The sequence below is a fragment of the Botryllus schlosseri genome, chromosome 7 (genome assembly GCF_051294905.1).
Source record: "Botryllus schlosseri isolate E-star chromosome 7, Bs_hap1, whole genome shotgun sequence".
Classification (NCBI taxonomy): Eukaryota; Metazoa; Chordata; class Ascidiacea; order Stolidobranchia; family Styelidae; genus Botryllus; species Botryllus schlosseri.
Genome location: NC_137242.1, coordinates 29,081,692 through 29,105,492, shown reverse-complemented (window position 1 = coordinate 29,105,492; position 23,801 = coordinate 29,081,692). Strand labels below are relative to the sequence as shown.

General features: G+C 40.4%; 3 protein-coding genes across 6 annotated transcripts in view; 1 reads left to right on the top strand and 2 right to left on the bottom strand.

The window, feature by feature from the left end:
* Positions 1 to 23,801, bottom strand: part of LOC145443195 (uncharacterized) — a 351,124-nt gene that overhangs the window by 200,115 nt on the left and 127,208 nt on the right. The gene's annotated exons all lie outside the window — the stretch shown is intronic.
* On the top strand, positions 1,171 to 4,780 carry LOC145443215 (uncharacterized). Of its 2 annotated transcripts, none has more exons than XM_080321201.1 (4): positions 1,171 to 1,889; positions 1,963 to 2,190; positions 2,255 to 2,405; positions 3,588 to 4,780. In XM_080321201.1, exons 1-4 carry the CDS (start codon positions 1,624 to 1,626, stop codon positions 4,371 to 4,373), a joined length of 1,431 nt encoding a protein of 476 aa, XP_080177327.1. In that variant the 5' UTR covers positions 1,171 to 1,623; the 3' UTR covers positions 4,374 to 4,780. The 2 variants fall into 2 exon arrangements, 1 of the variants encoding a protein (XP_080177327.1); XR_013916348.1 differs by having other exon boundaries at positions 1,174 to 1,889; positions 2,289 to 2,405.
* Positions 2,402 to 7,205, bottom strand: LOC145443216 (uncharacterized). The gene is made up of 3 exons (XM_080321202.1): positions 6,454 to 7,205; positions 6,292 to 6,392; positions 2,402 to 5,538 (listed from the first exon to the last, which is right to left on the bottom strand). Exons 1-3 carry the CDS (start codon positions 6,652 to 6,654, stop codon positions 5,391 to 5,393), a joined length of 450 nt encoding a protein of 149 aa, XP_080177328.1. The 5' UTR covers positions 6,655 to 7,205; the 3' UTR covers positions 2,402 to 5,390.

Below are 23,801 nucleotides of genomic sequence, written 5' to 3'. Positions count from 1 at the left end.
ACAAAGACTAAGAAAACATGAGAAGAAAAGCAAAATACCTTGGTGATTGGGGTTCAAAACAAAAGTTTGGTCAATCCAAACACCATCTAAAGAAAAAAATTGGAAAAAATCCCCGCAGGGGAGGAGAGAAGAGACATACTAAAACCCCCAACCACTCGCGATACTAAAACCCCCAACCACTCGCGACGGGTGGTCAGCGTTTCCAACGCAAATGGAAATACTGCCTCCCTTTAAGCAACAGAGATATTGGAGTATTTGATTTCATTGATGTATACAAAATCTCAAGCAACCATCGTAAAACAAAAGAGAAGGAAATGGTTAGATTAATTTCAACGTAGTTACCTTGGTTTGAATATAACACATAATAAAACCCCAGTCCGGAGGCGGTCCCTATGTCTTGAGAGAGGGGCCGGCGATGGTCTGGTTATTCGGAGAGCCGAAAAAAAAGGTATCGCATCTCGTGCTGAGGCAGGTGTCTTTTAGCTGTTCATTACAGATTCTAGTTATTAGCATTGGATTCACCGCTGTGGTGAACGCTGATAGAATAAATTAGACAGGACTTGATTTTCTAACGATTAAATTTTATTTGGCTGTGAGACGTACCGACACCTAACGAGATACGTTTCGCTGAACACAGCTTCGCGTCGTTGGCTGTGTTCTCCGGCTTAATTACCGGTACTCACGTACGTGAGCTAAACTGCAGCACCTTACAACGTAAGGAAACAACAGTAATACTTATCTGCAGAGCCTTAGCTTTCCATCTTCACACCGATTCGGCCTTGCAGCAGTGCACATAGCGAAGGAGACGTTCGCCTTCGGTTTCTGAAATAAAATTAACACAGAATAATAAATACGCTTCACGCGAAACATCTGAACACAGCCTCGCGTTACAGACTGTGGTATTCGGCTCAATTACCGGTACTCAAGCAAGTGAGCAAACCGCAGCACCGTACAACGTAAGGAAACAACAGTAATACTTACATGCAGAGCCTTAGCTTTCCATCTTCACACCGATTCGGCCTTGCAGCAGTGCACATAGCGAAGGAGACGTTCGCCTTCGGTTTCTGAAATAAAATTAACACAGAATAATAAATACGCTTCACGCGAAACATCTGAACACAGCCTCGCGTTACAGACTGTGGTATTCGGCTCAATAGACACTTACGTGACCTTTGACACGAACCAATCAGGTTGCAGCGGGATGTAAACAAAGAACAAGCCCGGGCGAGCTTACTATGAGCTCTTATGGAAAAGGGTTGAAAAATAAAGGTTTTTAGCAAAATGACATTCAATTGGGGATTTCTGGCTTTGATGAAGACCAATAACGTAGAGCTAGTGTTATTTGCAGTTTCATAAGCTAGAATAAACCTGAATGGTGCTAAGTACGCATCAACATGGTGTGTTCAAATGCATGGGTTTTCGACAAATTTTCGAATGAAGCAAGCATTGTTGTTTCTTGTCATTCATATACTATAGCATTGCAGTATTGCAAATTTTGACGATTTCCAAGCCTCAGGTCTCAACCAAGATTTTTAAGCATATGTTTTGTTCAGAAATATATGTTACAAACATATAGCTGCATACCCACATATTACAATTTTTGTACATATTTCATTGAAAGTTATGGAGATTCTACCGGATTTTTTTGATTTGAGTGGTACAAAATTTTCTTCCAACACCGCGGAAAAAGCTACAAAATATTTCATGGAGCGCTACGTACACAACTTAGAGATAAAGATTGAGGATACCATCCACTCTTATTGCGGAAGTAATATTCTAGTGAGCGGGAGATGTTATCGCAGTATGCGGAAAAGTGAGATACCACACTCAATGGAAATAAAAGTTTTCAGAAAATCGATTGTTGATTCGTCTTGCACGTGTAAAGCAGGGTAAGTATGGACACAAACGTTTCTTCAGAGACTTGCAATAGATATTTTTATCATGATCATGATTTATTTTCAGACTAGGTTCTGATATATGTTCTCATGCATATGCATTAATCAAGACAGTCCAGTACCTGAAGCTACAGGGACTGAAAGACATACCGAGTGATTTGTCGTGCACAAGCATGCCACAATCATGGAATGTTCCACGTGGGGAAAAAATTCAGCCAGCATCAGTGAGCTCGATCGTGATTGCCAAGCCATCTCTTGATCGTACTCGCAACCCCTCAATTCCATCTGCCTCAAGGTATATTTTGGTACATATGAAGCCTTCAGCCTTACAACACTCCACTAAACATTTATAATCCTAGAACATCTGCACCTGGCAATCTGTTCGTTCAACAGATTGGGCAACTAAAAGAACTTCAAGGAACACCACTGGAATATATCGTGGATAGAGATGTACCATTGGTACCCACTGACCACGGCATCGCGCAATTAGGATCAGTAGCATGCTATCAGGTGATGAAATTTTTTATTTATGATCTTTACAATGAAACTGGAACTTGGAGTATTGCAGAATAAGTACTGTCATTTAATTTAGTTTTTAATCAGTTTATCTTGAAATAGAGTGAGCAAGGCACAGATAGTCCATATTTTGTTAAGTTGATACACAATGCTGCAAGGTATGACACTGGTCAAAATTCGGTACTCCTTGATTCTTCCAATCAGCCGTTCAATATGAATTCGGTGTCTCGCAATTTTTCTTGTTGTTGAACAGTCGGGGCCTGGCATTTGACGGTTTGCAGAAGCACGTGGAGGAATATTTAAATTCAGATTTAATTTCTTGATGTCAGACTCAATTGTGAATCCCTTGTCTGCCATAATAGCATCTCCCGGAGCAACATACCCCAAGTCCATCATTTTCTTCAATTGTCTGTAGAGTCCGCATTGCTCAGTAATATTTTTATCTGAGATACTGCCTGTGAAGAGTTCACCGACAAAAGTTACTGCACCACTTGGGTCACAACCCACCAAGCCTTTTAAAGTTGTATGTGATTTATAGTCCGAATAGAATTGTGATTGCAGTCGCAATGAGCTTGGGGTTTGAGTCTTCAGTTCGGTACAGTCAATAATCATTATAGTTTGTGGAAATTCACGAATGAATTCCAACGGTGCATTTTTGAGAACCACATCTCTATGTGGCCAAATGGAAATTTTAATTAAGCAGCTATACATGTGGTTCACCCACTGGTTAAAGATTATGCTCACAGCATTAATAGATATTTGAAATCTGTAGGATAAGTCCAGCAATTGTAAATTTCTCCTCAGTCTTGCCAATGTTAATAGCAGATGGTCTGCACTACCATGCAGGGATAACTCAAAGCGATTATCCGGATACTTCACATTACCATCACAGGTCAAAAGTTTGTGCAGTGCCGAGAAAGAATTTGGATGTAGTCCAGTATAAAATTTCATGAGTTTTTCTGAATCTTTCGACATCATGATGCTCTGATAACCGAATTTCACTAACAATAGTTCGTTTGTTAATTTATGATTTTCCTGTAGCAGTTTTCTGTTCTCGGCTTCCAGAAGTTGTATTCTTGCATTCTTCTCACCCATTTCATCTTTCAGGCAACAAATCTGTGCAGCTTCACATAAGATGTCCATCGAGCCTGTAGAAAACATATTCTTATTTTACAGAGCAATGCCACTGTGCAGGCACCTATCAGGGCACACTCATCCGACTCATGCAACGTGTCACCACTACCAATAGCATCAAACATCCGCCTGCCTACTGAATATAATCCTCTCAAGCAGTTTCAATCCATCACACACTCTCAAGCAACAGCACTGGAACGGAATACTAGGAGGCAAACATTAAGCCGATTGTGGCACAAAGAAAGGAAGCTTCGTGTGACTGCATCTCAGTTTGGACTTATTTTGAGACGCAGAAGTGTTCCATCTAAACTATTTCTTGATTCAATATTTAAGCCTCGCAAAGTTATTGCTGCATCAATTAAGTATGGTCAGGCCAATGAACGAAAAGCTCGGCAACAGTACTGCAGATTGAACACTGTCCACACTCATGACTGTGGCTTGGTAGTCAATCCTGAATTCCCATTTTTGGGTGCCACTCCCGATGGAACAGTATGTGATGGTGATGAATTTGGAATTCTGGAAATCAAGTGTCCATATTCTGCTAGGGAAATGTCAATTGAGGAAGCTGTAGTCAAAATGAAAATTGACTGGCTTACTAAATCCTCCACGACTGGCTACTGTCTTCGACCTGGCAGTGTATATTCTTACCAAATCCAAGGTCAAATTTTGGTCACTGGCGCGCCATGGTGCGACCTTGTTGTTTACACTAAAGTTGACTTGGAAGTAATCAGAATATTCCCAGATATTCCTGTAATTCATAACATGCTATCCCGCCTATGCTACTTCTACAAAGAACATTGTCAGCCATACCTGCGCAACAATATTTAACTATATACTTGTATATTGTTTTGCATATTGCACAGATAAACTGAAAACTTCTGACTTTTTACAATGTTATTTGTTGTGTAAGCATTAGCATGATTTTCCTTCTAGTATAACTAGATTTATTACTCTCAATGGGAACAGTGGTTCTAAATATGTGAGTAATAACCTTTAAAACATTTATTACTAGGGCAAGTTTTTGCAACTTTTTTGCAGCTTCTGACAGCTTTCTAGATACTCAGAATCTAGGTACAATGACGTCGTAAGCTGTTTGGAGGGACTTTATAATGCAACTTTTTGCAAATTTTCTCTATTTTCCTACCAATTCTTACTGCAACTTTTTTCAAATATTGCGTCAAAATGTAAAGGAGTGATTTAAAAACTTGCCATAAACTATTTCTAGTATGGTTCAATTCTCTTTGCTTTGCATAACAAAGAGCTATATGATAGGTCAGCTGCATCTCACTATGTTAACTATGACACAATGGCTTGCAAGCAAGAAGTTCAACTACCCCTCCCAAGCACGACCGTGTCTGAACACTATGTAAATAGATCGCTTTAGTAATTATGTCGGTCAGCTCTGAGATAAATAATTTCCCATTTCACGGCGAGACCGCCGAAAATTACATTTTCACTGGGTCACCTTATTCAGGCTATTGATTTTGTTAAAGTCGCCAAGGAATAGTTTTTCTGCTACGCCTTGAGTCAAGTTTGCAGACCTAGGGGGTTGGGTATCGCTATGTTGTTTGGCTCTTTTTTGGGAAAATTATTCCCGCATTGCGTAATTTTCTTTCTGTGTAGGTGTACCGGGAAAAAATATAATATTTGGCGGTCTCGCCAGAATGTCCGTGAAATGGCAAAGTAACAAATTCTACAGCTCTGCACAAACTAAGTTATACAGCAGAACCTTTGTAGTATCTCACACCCTACTAATTCAACAAAAATCATAAATGCAACTTTTTACTGCAACTTTTCTTAAAATTAAGTGCAAATTTCTCTCGATTTTAGTGCAACAAAAACTTGCTATATAGCTCTAATTCCACAGTTACTTGGCTGACTAGGGTGATACTCTGAATGAGCCATCTCAACCGTCTCCGCTGCTCTCTCATGTACTTCGTTAGCCTCGTGCTCATCAGGCTTATCTTGGTTCTTGCACATAAGGCTTGTACTGCTGAAAACGGATGGTAAAAAGTAATAACATTGTATCACAAATAGTCTTACTGCGTCTTGCTAAGAATATAACGCCTATAATCAGAGGTGGTCAAAGTAGTCAAGAAAGCTACTCAAGTAGAAGTAGCGAAGAAAAAATCTACTCAAGAATGAGTAGAAGTACTTCTTCCATATGCCATCTAAAACTACTTGACGTAGAAGTAGAATTGACTGACTTTTAATCTACTCATGTAAGTAAGTATTTTGAAAATAGTCGTAATTCGTTCACATTGACTGTGAAGCTGCAAATGGAGCTATGCGGAAAAGGCAGACAGCTTGATTCGTATTGATGCATCCCAGGTGACTGGAACCATTAGCAATCCGGTACCTAAATTATAATCCCTGATACTTGTGAAAACATATTTGTCACTCCATTACTACTGTGCGCGAAGTGCAACAAATTTTCTCAGCTTTACTTGACTTTTACGAATATTAAATGTTGTTACTCCGTGAAAACAGTCCCGAAATTCCTAAGGCTATCTTTCGTATATGAGGGATTAAACTACTTCTACTTGACAAACTGAAAATAGCGTAAAGTAAGTAAGTATATTACGAAGTAGAAGAAGAGACAATCAGATCTATTTGAGTAAGTACCAGAAGTAGAGGAAAACTACTTGATTACTTTCAAAAAGTAGAAGTACTTCGTTACTGACCTCCTCTGCGTATAATACAACACGCTATTTTGGGGACATATAACCCTACTCTACTCAATCACCTGTCCCCCGCTTTACGTCTCTTCCTTGAACGAATTTCCTTACCATCATGTGGGATTGGATAAGGATACTGCTCCGACGGACCGATCTGATTGTGGAAATGCTAGGGGAAGGGAAACTAGAACAATAAACCAAACATTGGTATAGATTTTTGGATAATGTACCTTGGAACACAAGTATGTGCTTTTGCTGATCAAATCAGGATTCAGCTGATTATGAGGACGTCCACAGGCCTTTATCCAGATCTTGCATTCTTCCATGCGTGTTTTAGGCTTTGGAAAGGGTATGAAGTGTACATCAGGATCACGGTCGGCGTAGCGACTATCACTGTTACAGCGGCCATAAGAGCAGTGTTTATGCGGCATTTATCCAAATAAACTTATTAAACGAGCTATAACAAAAAGAGATTGAGGATTTTAATCGGAAACGGATCATGTTACCAATCATATATTATGTAGGCCTATATGATATTTAATGATACGGTACCGGTATAGGTAGCCAATAGGATTTTATAAATACTTCGAGCCCGCATAGAGAAAAACACAACCTATTCTAACTACACCCACCACTTACATATGTTATTCAGTACCGCAATCCAATATATATAGCAAACGAATAACAAGAAAAACAATGTTTGCTTCATACGAAAAGTTGTTAAAAATCCATGCATTTGGACGGACCATGCTGAAGCGTATTGCCACCATTCGTGTTTATTCTAGTTTAGAACACTGCAAATACATACTAGCTCTACGTTATTGCTCTTCATCAAAGCCAGTTATCCCCCATTCAACGTCATTTTGCTTAAAACCTTCATTTTTTAACCCTTTTCCATATGAGCCCATAGTAAGCTCGCCCGGGCTTGTTCTTTGTTTACATCCCGCTGCAACCTGATTGGTTCGTGTCAAAGGTCACGTAAGTGTCTATTACCGGTACTCAAGCAAGTGAGCAAACCGCAGCACCGTACAACGTAAGGAAACAACAGTAATACTTACCTGCAGAGCCTTAGCTTTCCATCTTCACACCGATTCGGCCTTGCAGCAGTGCACATAGCGAAGGAGACGTTCGCCTTCGGTTTCTGAAATAAAATTAACACAGAATAATAAATACGCTCCACGCGAAACATCTGAACACAGCTTCGCGTTACAGGCTGCGTTGTCCAGCTTAATTACCGGTACTCACGCAAGTGAGCAAACTGCAGCTCCTTACAAAGTAAGGAAATAACAGTAACGCACTTACTGTGAAGCTTTGGCTTTCTGTATTCAATCGAACTCGATCCTGCAGCAGTGCATAGAACGAAGGAGACAATCGCCTTCAGATCCTGAAATAAAATCAACACAGATTAACAAACACGCTTCACAGAAAACATCCCCACAAAGCGGGGTTGTACCGAATGATTCAAACTGAAAACAAAGGTAGAAAAGATTGAAATAAAATGGAATTTCAAGGAGTTCATGGCCGCAGGCCACACTCAGTGAACTTTAAAGGCGATCAAAACTTAACACTGATGGAGGTGTTAAAAGTATTTGAAAAGAAACCGGCACTGGTGCAGTACCGTGATAAAATGGAGGCAGCGTTTCAAATAGCGCAGGATACCTTCAACATCACGTTGACTAACGAAAAAGTAAGAGACGATCTACTAAAAGAGGAAAATAACCTTGCAAGAGGTATTTAATATCACTGCCGGGTGCAATGCCAACAGTGATAAACATTCGTGCCGTGCCGTCAGAGGCAAGCAGCGAATCTGTAGCAAGAGCTATTGAAGGATACAAAGCAGGGCGTGTTGTGGGTGTGCGCAAGCGATTTCACAGAGGACTTAAACCTCCACAATGGCTACCGTACGGTATCCGTGACGGATTATGAAAAAGGAAAACTACCACCCTTCATAAGAATTGAAGGGGCATCGTGTAAGGTGTTCACACCTACCATAGAGAGACCAGCAGTAACAGAAAGAAACTGCTTCAAACGCAAAAAAGTGGCCATTTGGCGGCGAAATGCAAAACACCCTACTGCAGCCACTGCAACAAAAGCGGGCACAACAGACAAGAGTGTCAAGCCTTACAAAGTGATTTCCCAGCTCTTATGAGTGGGAAAGATGCAAATGAAACAGATAATAATAAAAACAAAGAATTGGTGGAACTTACTAGCGAAGAACCACAAAGTGAAGTGCGGAACAGTGAACATTAATAACGAATCGGTACCGGTATTGGTACAAAGTGAGGAGCAAAGCAATAAGAATGAATCGATATTAGTTGAAGACTTGAACATCTCCACCTCCGAATCAGAACCGGAGAAGGAGATGAAAGGAAAACAAACAACAGCAGAAAGTGATGATGATACAATCACCGATGGCGAAGAATTTCTGATACAATCACCGATGGCGAAGAATCAGAAATTGACGAACAATCAGAATCAGAAACCAAAGAACAGAAATCGGAGAAAACTGCTCCACTCAATCAAAGTGAGGCTAATTTCCAACTAGTAAAATCTAATAAAAAGAGAAGACGATCAGCGAATGATCGCAGAAAAAGCAATGAAAAGAAAAGAAACGCCATTGATCAGAATTCAAACAGAAACCGCTTTAGCCCATTGCAATGAACATCAAAATCACTTCTCTCAACATCAATGGTTTCAACAAAAACTGGAACAGAATAGAAAAGATGATTCGAAAATACAAAAGCGACGTGTACTGTCTACAAGAAGTGCATAGAGTTAACAAAACAAAATTGAAGGGGTGCAAAGATAATGAGTATACGAACTTTCCAAACTGCCTAGATTTGAAAGATACCTGGACAGACGACCAAGGTCATAAAAGATGTTATTGGCAAGGTATTTTGATAATAATAAAATCGAATCTGAAGAACTTATACGATATACAAGAAGAAACAATAATTGAGCACAGAGCCCAGAGAATAAAATTGACTAAACAGAACGAGCAAACGGAAATTTGGAATTCATATGCCCCTGCAACAGTATCTAAACAGCAAACCGATCACTATAAAAACCTCACTTACGCAATGAAAAATGCAGGGGATAGAACAATAATCACAGGAGACTTTGATATCATTCTAGACAAGAATGATGCAAAGATCAACAGAAATTACAAAAACACACCTGCCGCGGATGTCTGGAAATCTTTCATTGACACCAATAACTATCAGGATATATATAGGTGGAGAAACCCACATAAAAAACTATTCACAAAGAAAACAGGGCAACAGAAAAGACGAATAGACAATGCCTTTGCATCAAAGTTTTTGGCGAAGGACGTAACCAGGTGTACCTATACAAGATAAACCCTATTTCGGACCATATATACCTTTTAGAAATATGCATTACAAACTACAACAGCGATAAATGGGGAAGAGGCGTATGGAAATGCAACACGGATCTATTGGAAAATAAAATGATGAAAGAAAACGTAAAAATAATAAAAGAAAACATGAAACAGAATAAACATGAGTACACCCACATAACCATCTGGTGGGATGCCCTCAAAAGAAAAATTGAAAGAGCCTTACAAGCACTCGAAAAAACGTATGGTATAAAAGAGAAAGTCAGAATAAAGACAATAACAGAAGAGATTGAGACGCTACAAAATACGAACGATAGCGTCAAAAAGACTCTTTTGCAAAACGAGCTAAAAAGCATCGAGAGGAAAAGGTTGGACTTTACCTCCCAAAAAGCAAAAATCAGAGACAAAGAGGAGGGAGAGAGACCTACCAAATACTTTTTGATATGTTAAAAAGGAGGAAAGCCATCCAAACAATGAACGTATTAAAAAATAGTAATGGAGAGGATATCATAGAATCTGAACAGATGATTGATCAAATCGAAAAGTACTATCTAAACCAGGGGTCGCGGGCCAGTTTTCCGAATGCCGAGATGCCGCGGGCCGCAGGACATCAATATCGATATAAAAGTAGGCAAAGCAGTTCAGCAACCACATCTGATAACTCTTCGTTATTACAATGCTGTGCTCTCTAACATGGGCGACGGTTATAGTCACCACAAAAGAAATAATATTTTATTGAACAAACACAAATACAACAAAAGTATCATGATCATCAATTTCCAATTTCGTTATATTTTGAACTATGAGCTGTACACGATACCTGACACTCTGTAGCCGCTAAAACAGGGGTGGCCCACATTTTTGCTCTTCATGGCCGCTTTTCGATTACTCATGTAGCCTGCGGCCGCATACCGGTTGTTATAGTCGTGATAAACTAGCTGGGGCCAAATGCCCACGTTAAACTGTCCATGTCCATTGCCGGTACACTCCGAACTAATCAATTTATGCACATCGGCTTACTATGCGGACCGAAATCGTTAGTAATGTTGTAATAGCCACAGGACACCCCGGTCTGTAGTCGCGCGAAGCGCGAAAAATTTTTCATGTTTATTAGTGAATTTCGTCAATATTCGTATGGTTTTACATATTACTATAAAATATTTATCCTTTCTCGGCCAATGTGATCAGATTCACCGATAGAGCTGGTGCAGGGGGGGTATCTTAGAAAACGTAGGGTTGTTATCAAAAGTGTCGACAGCCGCATAATTTCCCTTCTACTACCGCAGATTGGCCACCCCTGGATTAAAGAATCAATATTTGGATTAGCTAGACACGGTAGGCCTACTTGCTAAACAACTATCTCCTCGTAAAGCATGGTCTTTTGGAGAGCCCGAAGTCGTTTTTCACGCGTCTCGGTCTTGGCAGTGGTGGGCCATTGCACGTCAAGGCAATATTATGCCCATTCGTACCAGCAAATTCTTCATCCATGGAATGATATTACCACGTCGAAGCCGTATCAACTAGTAAGGAATAGTGATATTGGGCACAGTGTAAGGGCTTACTTCGAACAACAACAACATTATGTTTCAATTGAAATAATTTTCAGCGTTTAAAAATGATTTACTAAGCGTTTTTCTGAAATTTGTTCAAATCAGGTCGCGGGCCGCAAAATAGGACCTCGCGGGCCGCATGCGGCCCGCGTGTTGGAGACCCCTGATCTAAACCTATGGAAGGCCCACCCTAACATAGATGACGGTAAACAGAAAAGATATCTAGATCAAATAGAGGGCACTGAGTTATCACAAGAGGATCCTAACCTTCTTGAAATACCGATATCTACTGAAGAAATCAGGATCATATTACAAGCAATGAGTAACGACAAAACTCCCGGCAATGATGGATTACCGAAAGAGTTTTATGTCAATTACTGGTCCCAAAGTAAAGATCAGTTGGAAGAACTATTCAATAACGCGCTATTTCTAGGAGACACATGCAAATCTTGGAATTCAGGTGTAGTCAAGTTAATTTACAAAAAAGGAGATGCTAAATTACTCAAGAATTGGAGACCAATAACGTTACTTAATATAGATTATAAAATTCTCACCGCGATCATTTCGAATAGGCTAAAAGCAGTTACTGGTAAATTAATAATAAATACGCAAAAATGCGGGATAGCAAATCGACAGATATCGGACAACCTAAGAAATATAAAAGCAGCGTGGGACTATGCTTACAGGAAGAACATTGATCTAATCATAGTATCGATAGATCAAGAAAAAGCCTTTGACAGAGTTCATCATGGCTATTTAAACAAGATCCTTGACCGTTATGCAGTACCGTACAGCATCCGAAGATTAATAAAGAAAGTGTGCGATAACTCATATAGCCAAATACTAGTAAATGGGACACTATCAAACAAAATAAACATAGGCAGGGGACTTCGCCAAGGCTGTCCACTCAGCATGTGTTTGTATGCGATGACTGCTGACCCATTGGCTAGGAAAATATTGGAAAACAAGGAAATAAATGGAATCAATATAGGAAAGCAAGAGCTGAGACTGCAGCAATACGCTGATGATCTCACTGCGCTAGTCAGAGATCAACACTCAGTAAAGCAAATATTCGACGAGTTACAACTATTTGCGGAGGCCACAGGGCAAATCGTGAATAAAGATAAAACTGAAATCATATGTACAAAACCAAACACGACAAACCTCAGAGAATTTAGGAAATATTTGAAACCTAATACAGAAATTCTCGGGCAAGCGTTTGGCATTAATTATCTTAACAAAACATGGAGCAAAAGAAGTGATCACATCAGGAAAATTCTAATGGCATATAAAGACAGAAAACTCACCTGGTATGGGAAATCAACCATACTAAGTAGCATACCAATATCAATATTACCAGTCTTTTCTAAAATTTTAGAAAAATTAATGCTTATTAGATTAACCAACTTCACAGATGAATTTAATATATTATCTAAAAACCAGTTTCGGTTTAGAGAAAACCACTCAACCTTGCATGCTGTAATTGACGGTGTTGATAACATCTATCAGAGCCTGTTTAAGAAGCTATCAACCATTTGTGTTTATCTGGATCTGCATAAGGCATTTGACACTGTCGATAGAACTATACTACTAGGTAAATTACATCACTATGGATTTAGAGGAGTGATGTATAAACTATTGGAGTCTTACTTGAACAATAGAAGCCAATTTGTCAAAAGTAACGAATTTTCATCTGATAAATCAATAGTTGAAATGGGTGTACCACAAGGATCCGTTCTAGGTCCCTTCTTGTTTTTGATCTACATAAATGACTTAAATAATGCCTCTGAGTTTACTATCCAGTTATTTGCAGATGATACATCTCTGATGCTGTCGTCGAACAATATAACTGACTTGGAGTCCTCTTGCAACTCAAACCTGCAAAAAATATTGGATTGGATGAATAAAAATAGATTAACCATAAATACCTCAAAAACTCACTGTATGCTCTTTGGAAGGAACTCGAATAGTAAGATTGATATAAGGCTGAATAGGGAAAGCCTGATTCTACAGAAAAGCATACATTATTTAGGTATAGTTATTGATAACAATCTGACATGGGGTGAACATATAACCTCTATTTGCATCAAGCTATCTAGAACCATAGGTATCATTCGAAAGTCACGTTTTATCTTACCACAGTCCACTCGGATAATGATTTATCATACCCTATTTCACTCTCATCTAACTTATGGTATCATTCTCTGGGGATCCACATGGGAGAAACATTTGAATCGAGTTAGGAGCCTGCAAAATAAAGCCATCAAGCTAATATGCCTCGCCAACCGTAGAGATCACGTTAACCCTAATTTTGGAAATTGATGATATTTATATATTTGAAGTCGGCATCTTGATGCATAAGTTCTACAATAACACCCTACCTGACATTTTCTCGGACTATTTTACACCTATCAGTGAACATCATTCTCATTTTACAAGAGGTTCTGTTATGAATCTATATTTACCTAAGGCTCATCACAAAACCATTGCCTATCAAGGTCCTCTAATATGGAACTCCATTCCTTCGCATATTAGGAGCAATACTTTATATGTATTTAAAACCATGTATCGTGCCTTCCTTATTGAATCATACAAAAGCTAAAATGTATTTTAGTGCGAACTAGTACCGGTCAATCTATCTTGTTTGTTTCAGACCAGTGCAATTTGTTCTTTTCCTCCATTTATCCTAACATGTGCTCTTACATTTACCCTGTCAGTCTTACAATTCACTGTTGCAGTACGATGTATGCAATTTATAGCCAATCTACTTCGATCAGCTGCAGTAGACTCGATGATCAACAGATCACTTCGCTGCAGCTTCATCTTGCAATCGTAACACATATTGGCCAATTCTATGAACTGTACATCGTATTCGTACACATCTCATTTGCTTTGAAATTGACACTGTCACCATTTTTTTTGTATGTGTCCGTGATTCTGAAGTTTAAGCTATTTTTTTATAGTTTCGTTATTTTGCGATGATGAATGAAAAATTCTCTCTCTCTCTCTCTCTCTAGCTTCAACGAAGATCGTCTATAATGCCAGAATAGTAGAGGTTCCTGTAAAAATAGGAAATAAAGTGGAGGCGCAGTTTTTTAACTTTATTTGGAATCCGGAAAGAATAGAGGCGATTAAAAGATCCCATATGACCTCAAGCGAGCTTATGGGAGATCTAAAAATTACATGTATCAAGAGTAAAATCGATGCATGCAAATTAACTATCAACGAACCAGAAGAATTTTGGCATTGGGAGGCAATCTATGTGCTTGGCACAAAGATAAATAGAATTAACAAAAGGCTATATACCAATTCATTCCCACATAGTGACAAACTCACAAAAGAGTGGGATTTCATAATAAAGAGAGCAGAGGCTCTGAAATAGACGGATGAGATATGGACAGATGCGTCCCACAAGGACATCTACCTGGGGATAAAACATCAGAATAAACCCCTAATCAAGAAAATTTCGTTAAACACCAGACAGCCAGTGAACTGGAAAGAAATCACGACATTGAACGGTCGCAGTAATACACTAAGGAACGAAGAAAGAATCGTCAACTAAAGAACGGCGCTTGGAGGATTTTCTCGGTGACGACAAGAAAAGATTAAACATAATGAACATTGGCTTGCAAAAAGACGTAAACACGAATTGCAAACTTTGCGATTCGAAGAAAGACAATCTGGAACATCTCGTTATAGATTGCAGCTTTTCCAGACGGATTTTCACAAACTTCAGAGGAGTAATGAAGCAGAAAAGTCTGAACAAAGATCATATCTTACACAATCACGGCTTAAACACGCAACCGACTGGACCATAATTAGTATAATCAAAAGAAAGATAATCATGCAAAAATTCATCCAGGAAAAAAAGAACGAAAAAATACAGGACCCGAAATTAACAATCAAGTTGACGACGAAGAAAATTATAAAGAAACTGATAAAAAGAATCACTTTCTTCAAAGACAAAACAGAACAGCAGCTATTCAGAAATGAGTTGCTGTTTGTAGAAGGGGAAAACACATGAATCGAAAAACATGCACAAACCTGCTAATAAAGATGAAGAAAATCCAGGAACGAGGATGATCCGATCGTTGGCGACGGAGAAACGACGGGAGATGGACCGATCGACGACGATGGAGGAGAGCGACGTCGAAGGAGGATAAAGCTGAAAACGGAAAGATGATGATGAAACGGATCCTGGACCACAAAGAAATGCATTGTGTGGGTATGACTGTGAGAGTGTATGAACATTACTGTGTCTGAGTTGAATGAGTGCTGAGTTGTGTGAATGTTACATTGATATATATATACTACTGATATATATATACTAAGTTTGTGTTTATGTATGGCATTTCTTTGTGTAATAAAATTGGGATGACCGCGGTCACCGAAAAAAAATAAGCATCGGCCTGGCTGATGCGAAACCCTAGTGGTACAGCCGATACTTCCAATCACTTGCACACCCAGGAAGAGTATGGCCTTTTAGGCCTTCATATTCCGACCCCGGGATCTGTGTCCGCTTGACGGGCCAGTGTCCCAGTCACAAGTATGGTGGCGGCGGGACAAGCCTCCGCAGACGCCCCCAGCCAAAGCCTGCTTGTGACAGCCGTTTGCACCTAACAAGTGACGAAACTCAAAAGGTAACTGAAGCAAACGAAGAAGCAACCTTTTGGGAGCTCTTGGGTACTTTCGACCCAAGAGTGACCTATTAGGGCGCTTGTGGCAATAGTCCGGTGGTGTAATGCCACATGGGCTGCCGCAAGCGTAACGGGGTGGAGGTTTACTGCGGTTCCTCCAGGTTACCCCTAAAAAGAAAAGAAAAAAGAAAAATAAGTATATAACGGCTACTTTCAGATACGAGGAACGAACCGGAGCCGCTTGGGCAATATTTAGTCACCGTAAACCTTAGTATATTTAGTTTTGACATAGGCTAACTTCTCACTACTTCCTTCCTTTCGTGGACCTTTGGATTTCACTTTCGAGTCTTCTTCAGACGCCCCCCTTCTCCCTCCTGAGGCCTGACTCGTCTTCGTGAGTCAGGTCTTAAGGAGTCTTTATCTACCTCTCCGAGAATTGACTCGTCTTTGTGAGCCAGGTCTTAAGGAGTCTTTATCTACCTCTCCGAGAGTTGACTCGTCTTCGTGAGTCAATTCTCGGTAGAGTCTTTTCTTCAGAGTCTTGAGTCAAGACTCTCTTCCAGTCAGCGACTTCTCTCTTGTCGCTTGACTGCTTATTACCTTCTCACTGTCTAGACATTTACTTCGTTTCCATGGTCGGCCGAAAGGCCATGACGCATGCGTTGTACATGTCGGCCGTGTTTCCATGACTAGGCGTAATCCGACCCTGACTTTGCCGAACTAGGTGGGCGAAGCGTTCGCGATAAAGTTTTTGGCTTGCTTACTAAGTAATAATTTCATAATAATCACAGGATTGCGATAAAATGACTCGGGAGGAATGAGCCGAGATGACTTGTAGCGGTCATTCAATCAAACAACACGCTTTGACCTTGAACACGTAGGCCTAAATCCATCCAACATGTAAAATGGTCATGATGAACAGAAGATAAAATAAAATGGAAAAAAGATGAAAATTGGTGGCATATCTTAGTATGTGGGGGATATAGATATTCTATGGGATATCGGGGTCCAATAATTTCGAGCGCAGAATAATAACTTGTCCAGTAGTCTGCCGGTACTACTGTTTCGTCGTCATGATCCACACATGAACTTCCAGTGTCCTGTTGATGATTTGCTTACAAGGGGAATGTGAATAAGATCACCTAGTTTGTGGTCAAAATGTACAGTTTGTGTTGTACCCATGCACCAGAACACAAACCCTCGAATTGTGGCAGCAGCGTACGTGATCAGATCGCGAAGATTTCGGTAGCCTACGGGTAATTCGTAGCAGTACCGGTACTACTTTATTCCATTGCAATCATATTTAAATTCCGGGTTTTTCAGCGCGTCCAAGATCCGTCCGGAGTGCAGCCATAGGTAATTTGATACGAAAAGTGTATTGTAAGTAGGGCTGGGCAAAATCGAGTACCTTAGTGATTCGATTCTGAATCATGTATTACGCGTCGAGTCGAGGTATTCGAGTATCACTCATTATGACGTCACAACGCAATGTAATAAGTCAAAGTTCAAATTTGCACCTTTTATGCCACCACAAAGAACATAATGCCTGTTATCCGTCACATTAAAGATACCTTGGTATTTTGTCGACCATACCGATTTCATTGCGCTTGTTGACAATGTTGTTAGATGATCATAACTTCGGAAATGATCATAACTTCGGAAATGTGTTATTTCCTGTAACGTTCGTAGATTTGTACTATGTCTGGTATGTTGCGAGACGGCCAACCAAGGTTTCAGTGGAAAATAGTATCAAAACTATAATTCTCGGAAGTAAATTAACTTTCAGTTGCGAGGAGCGTATCATTTAGGTACTCGAAAAAATCTTCTTTTACTACTCGACTCGAATCATGAAAATTAATACTCGATTCAGATTCGAGTACTCGAATCATTATGCCCAGCCCTAATTGTACCAATTACCAATTACCAATACCAATTCGCTAGTCGAGGACACAGCGCAAGTATGGCCGAAGGGCTAAGCCGAAGCTTTCATTCGTCGGCCGACGTGGGTGTGCAATCTGTGAATGCGCAACAAAATTCTCTCGTTCGTCGGGCGAGTCTCTCGAAAAGAGGCCCATCGGCGGAGCATGGAAACGAAGTAATTGGGTCTAAGACAGAAGTCGTACGAGGTCTGCAGCAACCGATACCGCAGTATCGACTCTTACAAAGCAGCTGAAAACGCGCTTATACAGCTAGTAAACGGCTTCAAAAACGCCTGCAAACAAGCGCTCAGTGCCGCAATACAAACACAATTCAATTGCAAAGGCTAAAATCAACAATGAGAAGGCAGAGACCACGCTCAATAGACGTAGACGTGCCTAACAACATGCCAGGCAGCGAAGTCTTCAACGCAATCCTTACGCACGAGCCGTTAAAGCCATTGCTTGATAGAGTTGAATCTATTTACCAGATAGGTTACAATCTATTCAACATCACGGTTGAAGAAGCGACAGATGCAAACGGAATAAAGAACCAAATACTTGTTGCATGTGAAGCAGGCAATAAAACAGCACATGGATTATTGACAGTGAAAAGCGCTAGCGACCCAATCAGAGCAATCAACATTAGAGCGGTCCCTACAGAAGCGACCGATTTGGAAATAGCCACGCTCCTGTCTCTATACCAGTGTGGAAGGGTTATAAAAGCCGTCAGAATCAACCACAGCGGCACAAAATATCACAACGGTTACAGACGTATAGTAATAGCCGACTACGAGCCGGGAAGGATCCCAGCGTATATCAAGATCAGAGGCTTCAGTTGTAAGGTATTTCTACCTCCAGGCGAACAAACCTCAATCGTCTGCAATGGGTGCCTGCAAGAAGGACACCTAGCAAGAGATTGCAACAACGAAATGATGTGCCTCTTCTGCAAAAAAACAGGCCTCAAAAGAACCACATGCCCAGCACTCAAAGAGGAATATCCAACCGCGGCAGAAAACCGCATCCTAAACCCAAACACAACACAAAAACAAAGCTTTCGAAATGAAGATACGAATAACGTGGTACAAGAAGAAAACAACACAGAACTAGAAGTAATTGAAGACAGTATAGATACAAACAACCAACACGAAGAAGAAGAGATAGACAACAATCAGGAACAAGACAGTGTAGACCAGTGATTCCCAAGCGCGGGTCCGAGGGCCGCATGTGGCCCCAGATAGCCTTCTTGCGGCCCCCAAAATATATTAGGAAATCGATTTATGACAAAAAATAAAATTTATAGCTATAAAATACTCTCTTGCTTGGCTTGGCCACTGTAGTTTTTAATTAGAGATTTGCGTGAAAGTTGTGAGTATAGACTGCTAACGTTACGTCACTGCTGTTTCAATGCAATGTGCCCTAACTTTCCAGTTGAACGAGCAGTAGCTATAGATATAAATAGGTATTGATAACTTTCAAAACCGGAGGAAAATCCTGAAAATGGTGAATTTTTCCCACTTCGTAGTCGCTTGATTAAAACAGAAAATGAGGCTAAACTCCCGTAAAATACTGTTTTTCTTTCACATTATCAGGTGGTTGACTGAAAAAAAGGTTGCACCCCACTGTCACTCCCCAAACCCCTAATTGAGGGGGGGCGAGCTCGAAGATGGCCCAAAATTATTTCGTGAATTAGCATAAATTATAGAGTATTTTTTGAAAATTTATGCAACTTTTTCAAAAAATTTTCGCGCTTTGCGCGATTTCAATTCGCCACATATCTTGATTATTGGGTACTCTTCCCCAAGAAAAAATACGCAAGATTTATAGAAATAGGAATATCAGCGTTGGCCATGACCGCACCACAACATATAAAGTTTTAGGCCACGTGACATGTGACTCCAAGAAGTGTGTCAGAACGATCGGCAGCAAGAAAGCCTCGGCCGTAAAGGACTGCTTTTATGCTGACCAAAAACTTCGAAATACAAAAAACTTCGTTATATAAACAAAATACATGTAGGTTTAATTTTCCATAGAGGCGCCTAAATGACTGGCGCCGAATGTTCTTGTCTTGGCGATCTGAACCTCACAAGACAAATACCATCCCGCAGGAAAGAAAATTGTATGCCAGTGAAGAAATACCGATCTGAAATCGTGTGATCTTTCAGTTCAGTGGGTTTGGGCAATTCTACATTTTTTGATATAGCAGACAGAAGGTCACGAAATGACATCATGTAAAGAAGTCATACCCAGGGGTCCGCCCGAAGATGTTTAATTTTACGGGGTTTGCAGTTTCAAAGACACCTCTCCCTCAGCTCTACCGGTAAATCTGATTACGTGGGCAAAGAGGACAACCATGCACTTCCCTATCTTCTTCACCGATTTTATCATGAATTATCGAAATATTCGCGCGTCGCGCTGTCTCACTAAACAGTACAACTTAAATTTCGTGGCAAAAGCGAACAACGTGATGCGGGGTCAGTTTATTACCCTATGGGAGCCCGGGTTCCTGACGAAGTGATGTTACGTTCCTGCCAACGGGTATACCCCCGGATATGTTTAATTACTATTGAGGGGGACTATACCTTTTCAAACACACCTCACTCAGCTCTACCGGTAAATCAGATTACGTGAACAGAGACAGGATGAAAATTGATAGCAATACATACAATTCCCGATCATATTGACCGATTCAGTCATGAAACTAAAGGAATTTCTCGTACTTCGCGCGTTTAAGCGAGAAAAGCCGATTCACTCAACGGACACCCAATGCAGCAGATAAGTAGCTGTAAACAGCGTACAGTTTTGAAATCTCGCCAGGGCAATAAAACTACTCCGAAATAGCCATGATGACTGTTTGGGTCCGTTTCATAGCCGTAGTATTCGTGCGGCCCCGACCGTACTCTGAAATTCTAAATTTGGCCCTCACACCGAAAAAGTTTGGTAACCACTGGTGTAGACAAATACACCAGCAGAACTCCACATTCACGAGAGCGATCACGAGAGTCATCAAAGTGAAAACATGCCAAACATGCCAGACAACAACAATGACAATCAAGAAGGAGAGTCGATCTGGGAAGACATTTCCCAGCACACTATCCAACAAAGCACTCAAATACCGACGCCGACATCTCCGACACTACAGACAAGACGCAGGGCGCCATCCAACCCTAGCTCTCATAGAATAACGGAAGAAGAATTCCGAAACACTCCGCTGCCTTTCTCGCCCATTAAAAGGCAGCGGAGTAACAGTTCGGATGAGAACGTACAGCAAATTCGGAACAGACCTAGATTACCCCCAAGACCATTTAATAAACAAAGAATTCGGAACAGACCTAGATTACCCCCAAGACCATTTAATAAACAAAGAAGGAAAGGCGTAGCAGGGCCAGAACTGCTAGACCCTTTTAAAAAATAAATTCAGCGCCCCACCAACTACCTTCATCTCGGTCAATATCAATGGGTTAGACAAGCACTGGAACAGTTTTACAGCTTTTGTGAAAGACAAAGAGAAAGACACCGATATCATATGCGTGCAAGAGGTTCATAAAGCCCACACACACAAACTCACCACATGGGCAGCTAACAACGAATATGAAGTATACTTAAACGCAATAGATAAGGATGATACCTGGATAAGCACGCAAGGAGATCAATCAAAGCTCATTTTACTTAAAAAATCGTGGCTACCTGAAAAGTGGACAATAATACATGAAGTGCTTATTCCACACCGTGCACAGCGTCTCACAATCGCATCAGAAAACGAAACTGATACCTTGAGTATCGTGAATTTGTATGCTCCAGCGTCTGGAAGAATTAAACAGCTGAATTTCTTCAAAAACCTAATCAGTAACATCGAAGCCACCCAGACACTCTTGTTTATTCTGGGTGACTTCAACATGATTACAAAACCAATCGACGCGGAGAGGTCAGATAATTACATCGATGTTCCAGCAGCCACAGCATGGAAAAACTACACCAAAGCGAACGACATTGTAGACGTGTTCAGGTGGAATTATCCTAGCACCAGAATATATACGTCGAACGCACATTTCAACACAAGAATTGACAGGATCTACATTAGTAAAAAATTACTATGCGACACGAAGCGCATAGAATATCATATCAACCCTCTCTCCGACCACTCTTACTACGCCGAGCTGACAGTAAGAAACAAACATCTCGAGAAATGGGGCAGAGGGACATGGAAAAACAACTTGAGTCACCTAACAGACAAAGAGTATATAGAGCACATATACGCAATATAGTAAACTCTTTCGAATTAGAAAAACCCAACTACTCCAGTGTCGGTGAATGGTGGGACGCGCTGAAAAATAAAATAAAACGAGCATCAACCCCGTATGGTATAGAAAAAAGCAGAAGGAAAGCCAAGAAATAAACGAAAAGATGCGACTAATGGAAGACCCCAACATAACATCACTCACGAAGAAAAACTTGATCCAAGAGATAAAAAACCTAAAAAATGCGAAAATCGACTTCCTTATGAATCTGGAATACAAAAACCAATTGGAAGACAGAGAGAAACCAACAAAACCATTTTTACGATAAACTAAAAATTAAACAAAAACAAAAGAACATCACGGAGCTTAACAACGTGAACAACGAACCAATACATGGCAAAACCAACATCCTTGCACATGTTCGCCAATATTACTGCAAACTCTGGGGCACAACCCACAAAGCCCCCAAAGGCAGCATTGAGGGAATGACGAGTATCCTCACCAAAAAACTTACGCCACAACAACAAGACGACCAAGACCAAGTCGTCACAGAAGAAGAAATCAAGGCAGCGATAGCGGCTCAAAAAACGGCAACCACGCCAGGCCCAGACGGGCTCTCGGCCGAATTTTATGGCTCGTTTTTCAGTATCCTAAAAGGCAGCCTACTTGAATTATATAACAATGCGCTGTGTTTCGCCAATTTCCCGAAAACATGGGGGGAAAGCCAGGTAACACTAATTCCGAAAAAAGGAGATACGAGGTCCCTTAATAACTGGCGCCCGATATCCTTATCGAACACTGACTATAAAATCATGTCAAATATCTTAGCCAACAGACTAAAAAATATAATGCCAGACATCATCGGCTCCTCACAAACGTGTTCGATCCCGAAACGACAAATAACCGATGTGCTACGTAACATCATGGCCGCGAAACAACTTGCAGAAAGCAAAAACATACCGCTTATTATCTGTAATTTCGACCGCTTATTATCTGTAATTTCGATCAAAAAAAGGCCTTCGACATGGTCTCGCATGAAGCTCTCTTTAGAATCATGGAAAGATTTGGACTGGGAAAAAAACTGATAAAACTAATAAAAAAGATATATCAGACGTCAACCAGCAAAATTATAATCAACGGAGCAACAACGGAACCTATCCAGATCAAGAGAGGCAGCCGCCAAGGATGTCCTCTTAGCACCTATCTCTATGTACTTGCCTCAGAACCACTTGCCCAAAAAATAAAGAACAACAGACTCATAAGAGGCATCAAACTTGGAGGTGAGTCAGTCAAAATTCAACAATATGCTGATGACCTCACTATCCTCGCAACCGATTATGAGTCCATCAAACAAACAAAAATGGAATTCGAAAACCTCAAAAGAATAACTGGACAATAGGGCGGTCCAAAAATAACCTTTTTTCCTTAATCTTGCGGGTTACTTGATTAAATCGTTAGGTTGCCTTAAAAAATGACGCACACCAAATTTGAATTCATTCCAACCAATATTCGCGGATTTCGTAGAGTTTGAAAATTTTGAATTTGCCTATAAATGCGAAAATTTTTTTTTTTTTCAATTCTCCTTCCAACCTTATGAAATTGTTGCACTGTCTTCAAAAACGATGCAAAACAAATTTGACTCAATTCCAAGCTGCAGAAGCCGAGTTATTCAAGTTTTTTGATGATAATTCTGGGATGATCCACCAATCAAGGATAATCCCAGAATTATCAAAGAAAAACCAGAATAACTCCACTTCTACGGCTTCGAATTGAGTCAAATTAATTCGACTTGAAAAAACCGGCAATCAGAGTCCTGGGACAGTATATAGGTGAAAATCAGGTCACCCTTAATTGGGACAAAGCCATACAGAAGATACAA

Coding starts and splice junctions, on each gene's coding strand:
- LOC145443215 (XM_080321201.1), top strand. CDS start 1,624: ATGGAGATTCTACCGGATTTTTTTGATTTGAGTGGTACAAAATTTTCT. Junction 1,890..1,962: donor TCTTGCACGTGTAAAGCAGG/GTAAGTATGGAC, acceptor ATTTATTTTCAG/ACTAGGTTCTGATATATGTT. Junction 2,191..2,254: donor TCAATTCCATCTGCCTCAAG/GTATATTTTGGT, acceptor TTATAATCCTAG/AACATCTGCACCTGGCAATC.
- LOC145443216 (XM_080321202.1), bottom strand. CDS start 6,654: ATGCCGCATAAACACTGCTCTTATGGCCGCTGTAACAGTGATAGTCGC. Junction 6,393..6,453: donor GCACATACTTGTGTTCCAAG/GTACATTATCCA, acceptor CCCTTCCCCTAG/CATTTCCACAATCAGATCGG. Junction 5,539..6,291: donor AGACGTAAAGCGGGGGACAG/GTGATTGAGTAG, acceptor ATCCGTTTTCAG/CAGTACAAGCCTTATGTGCA.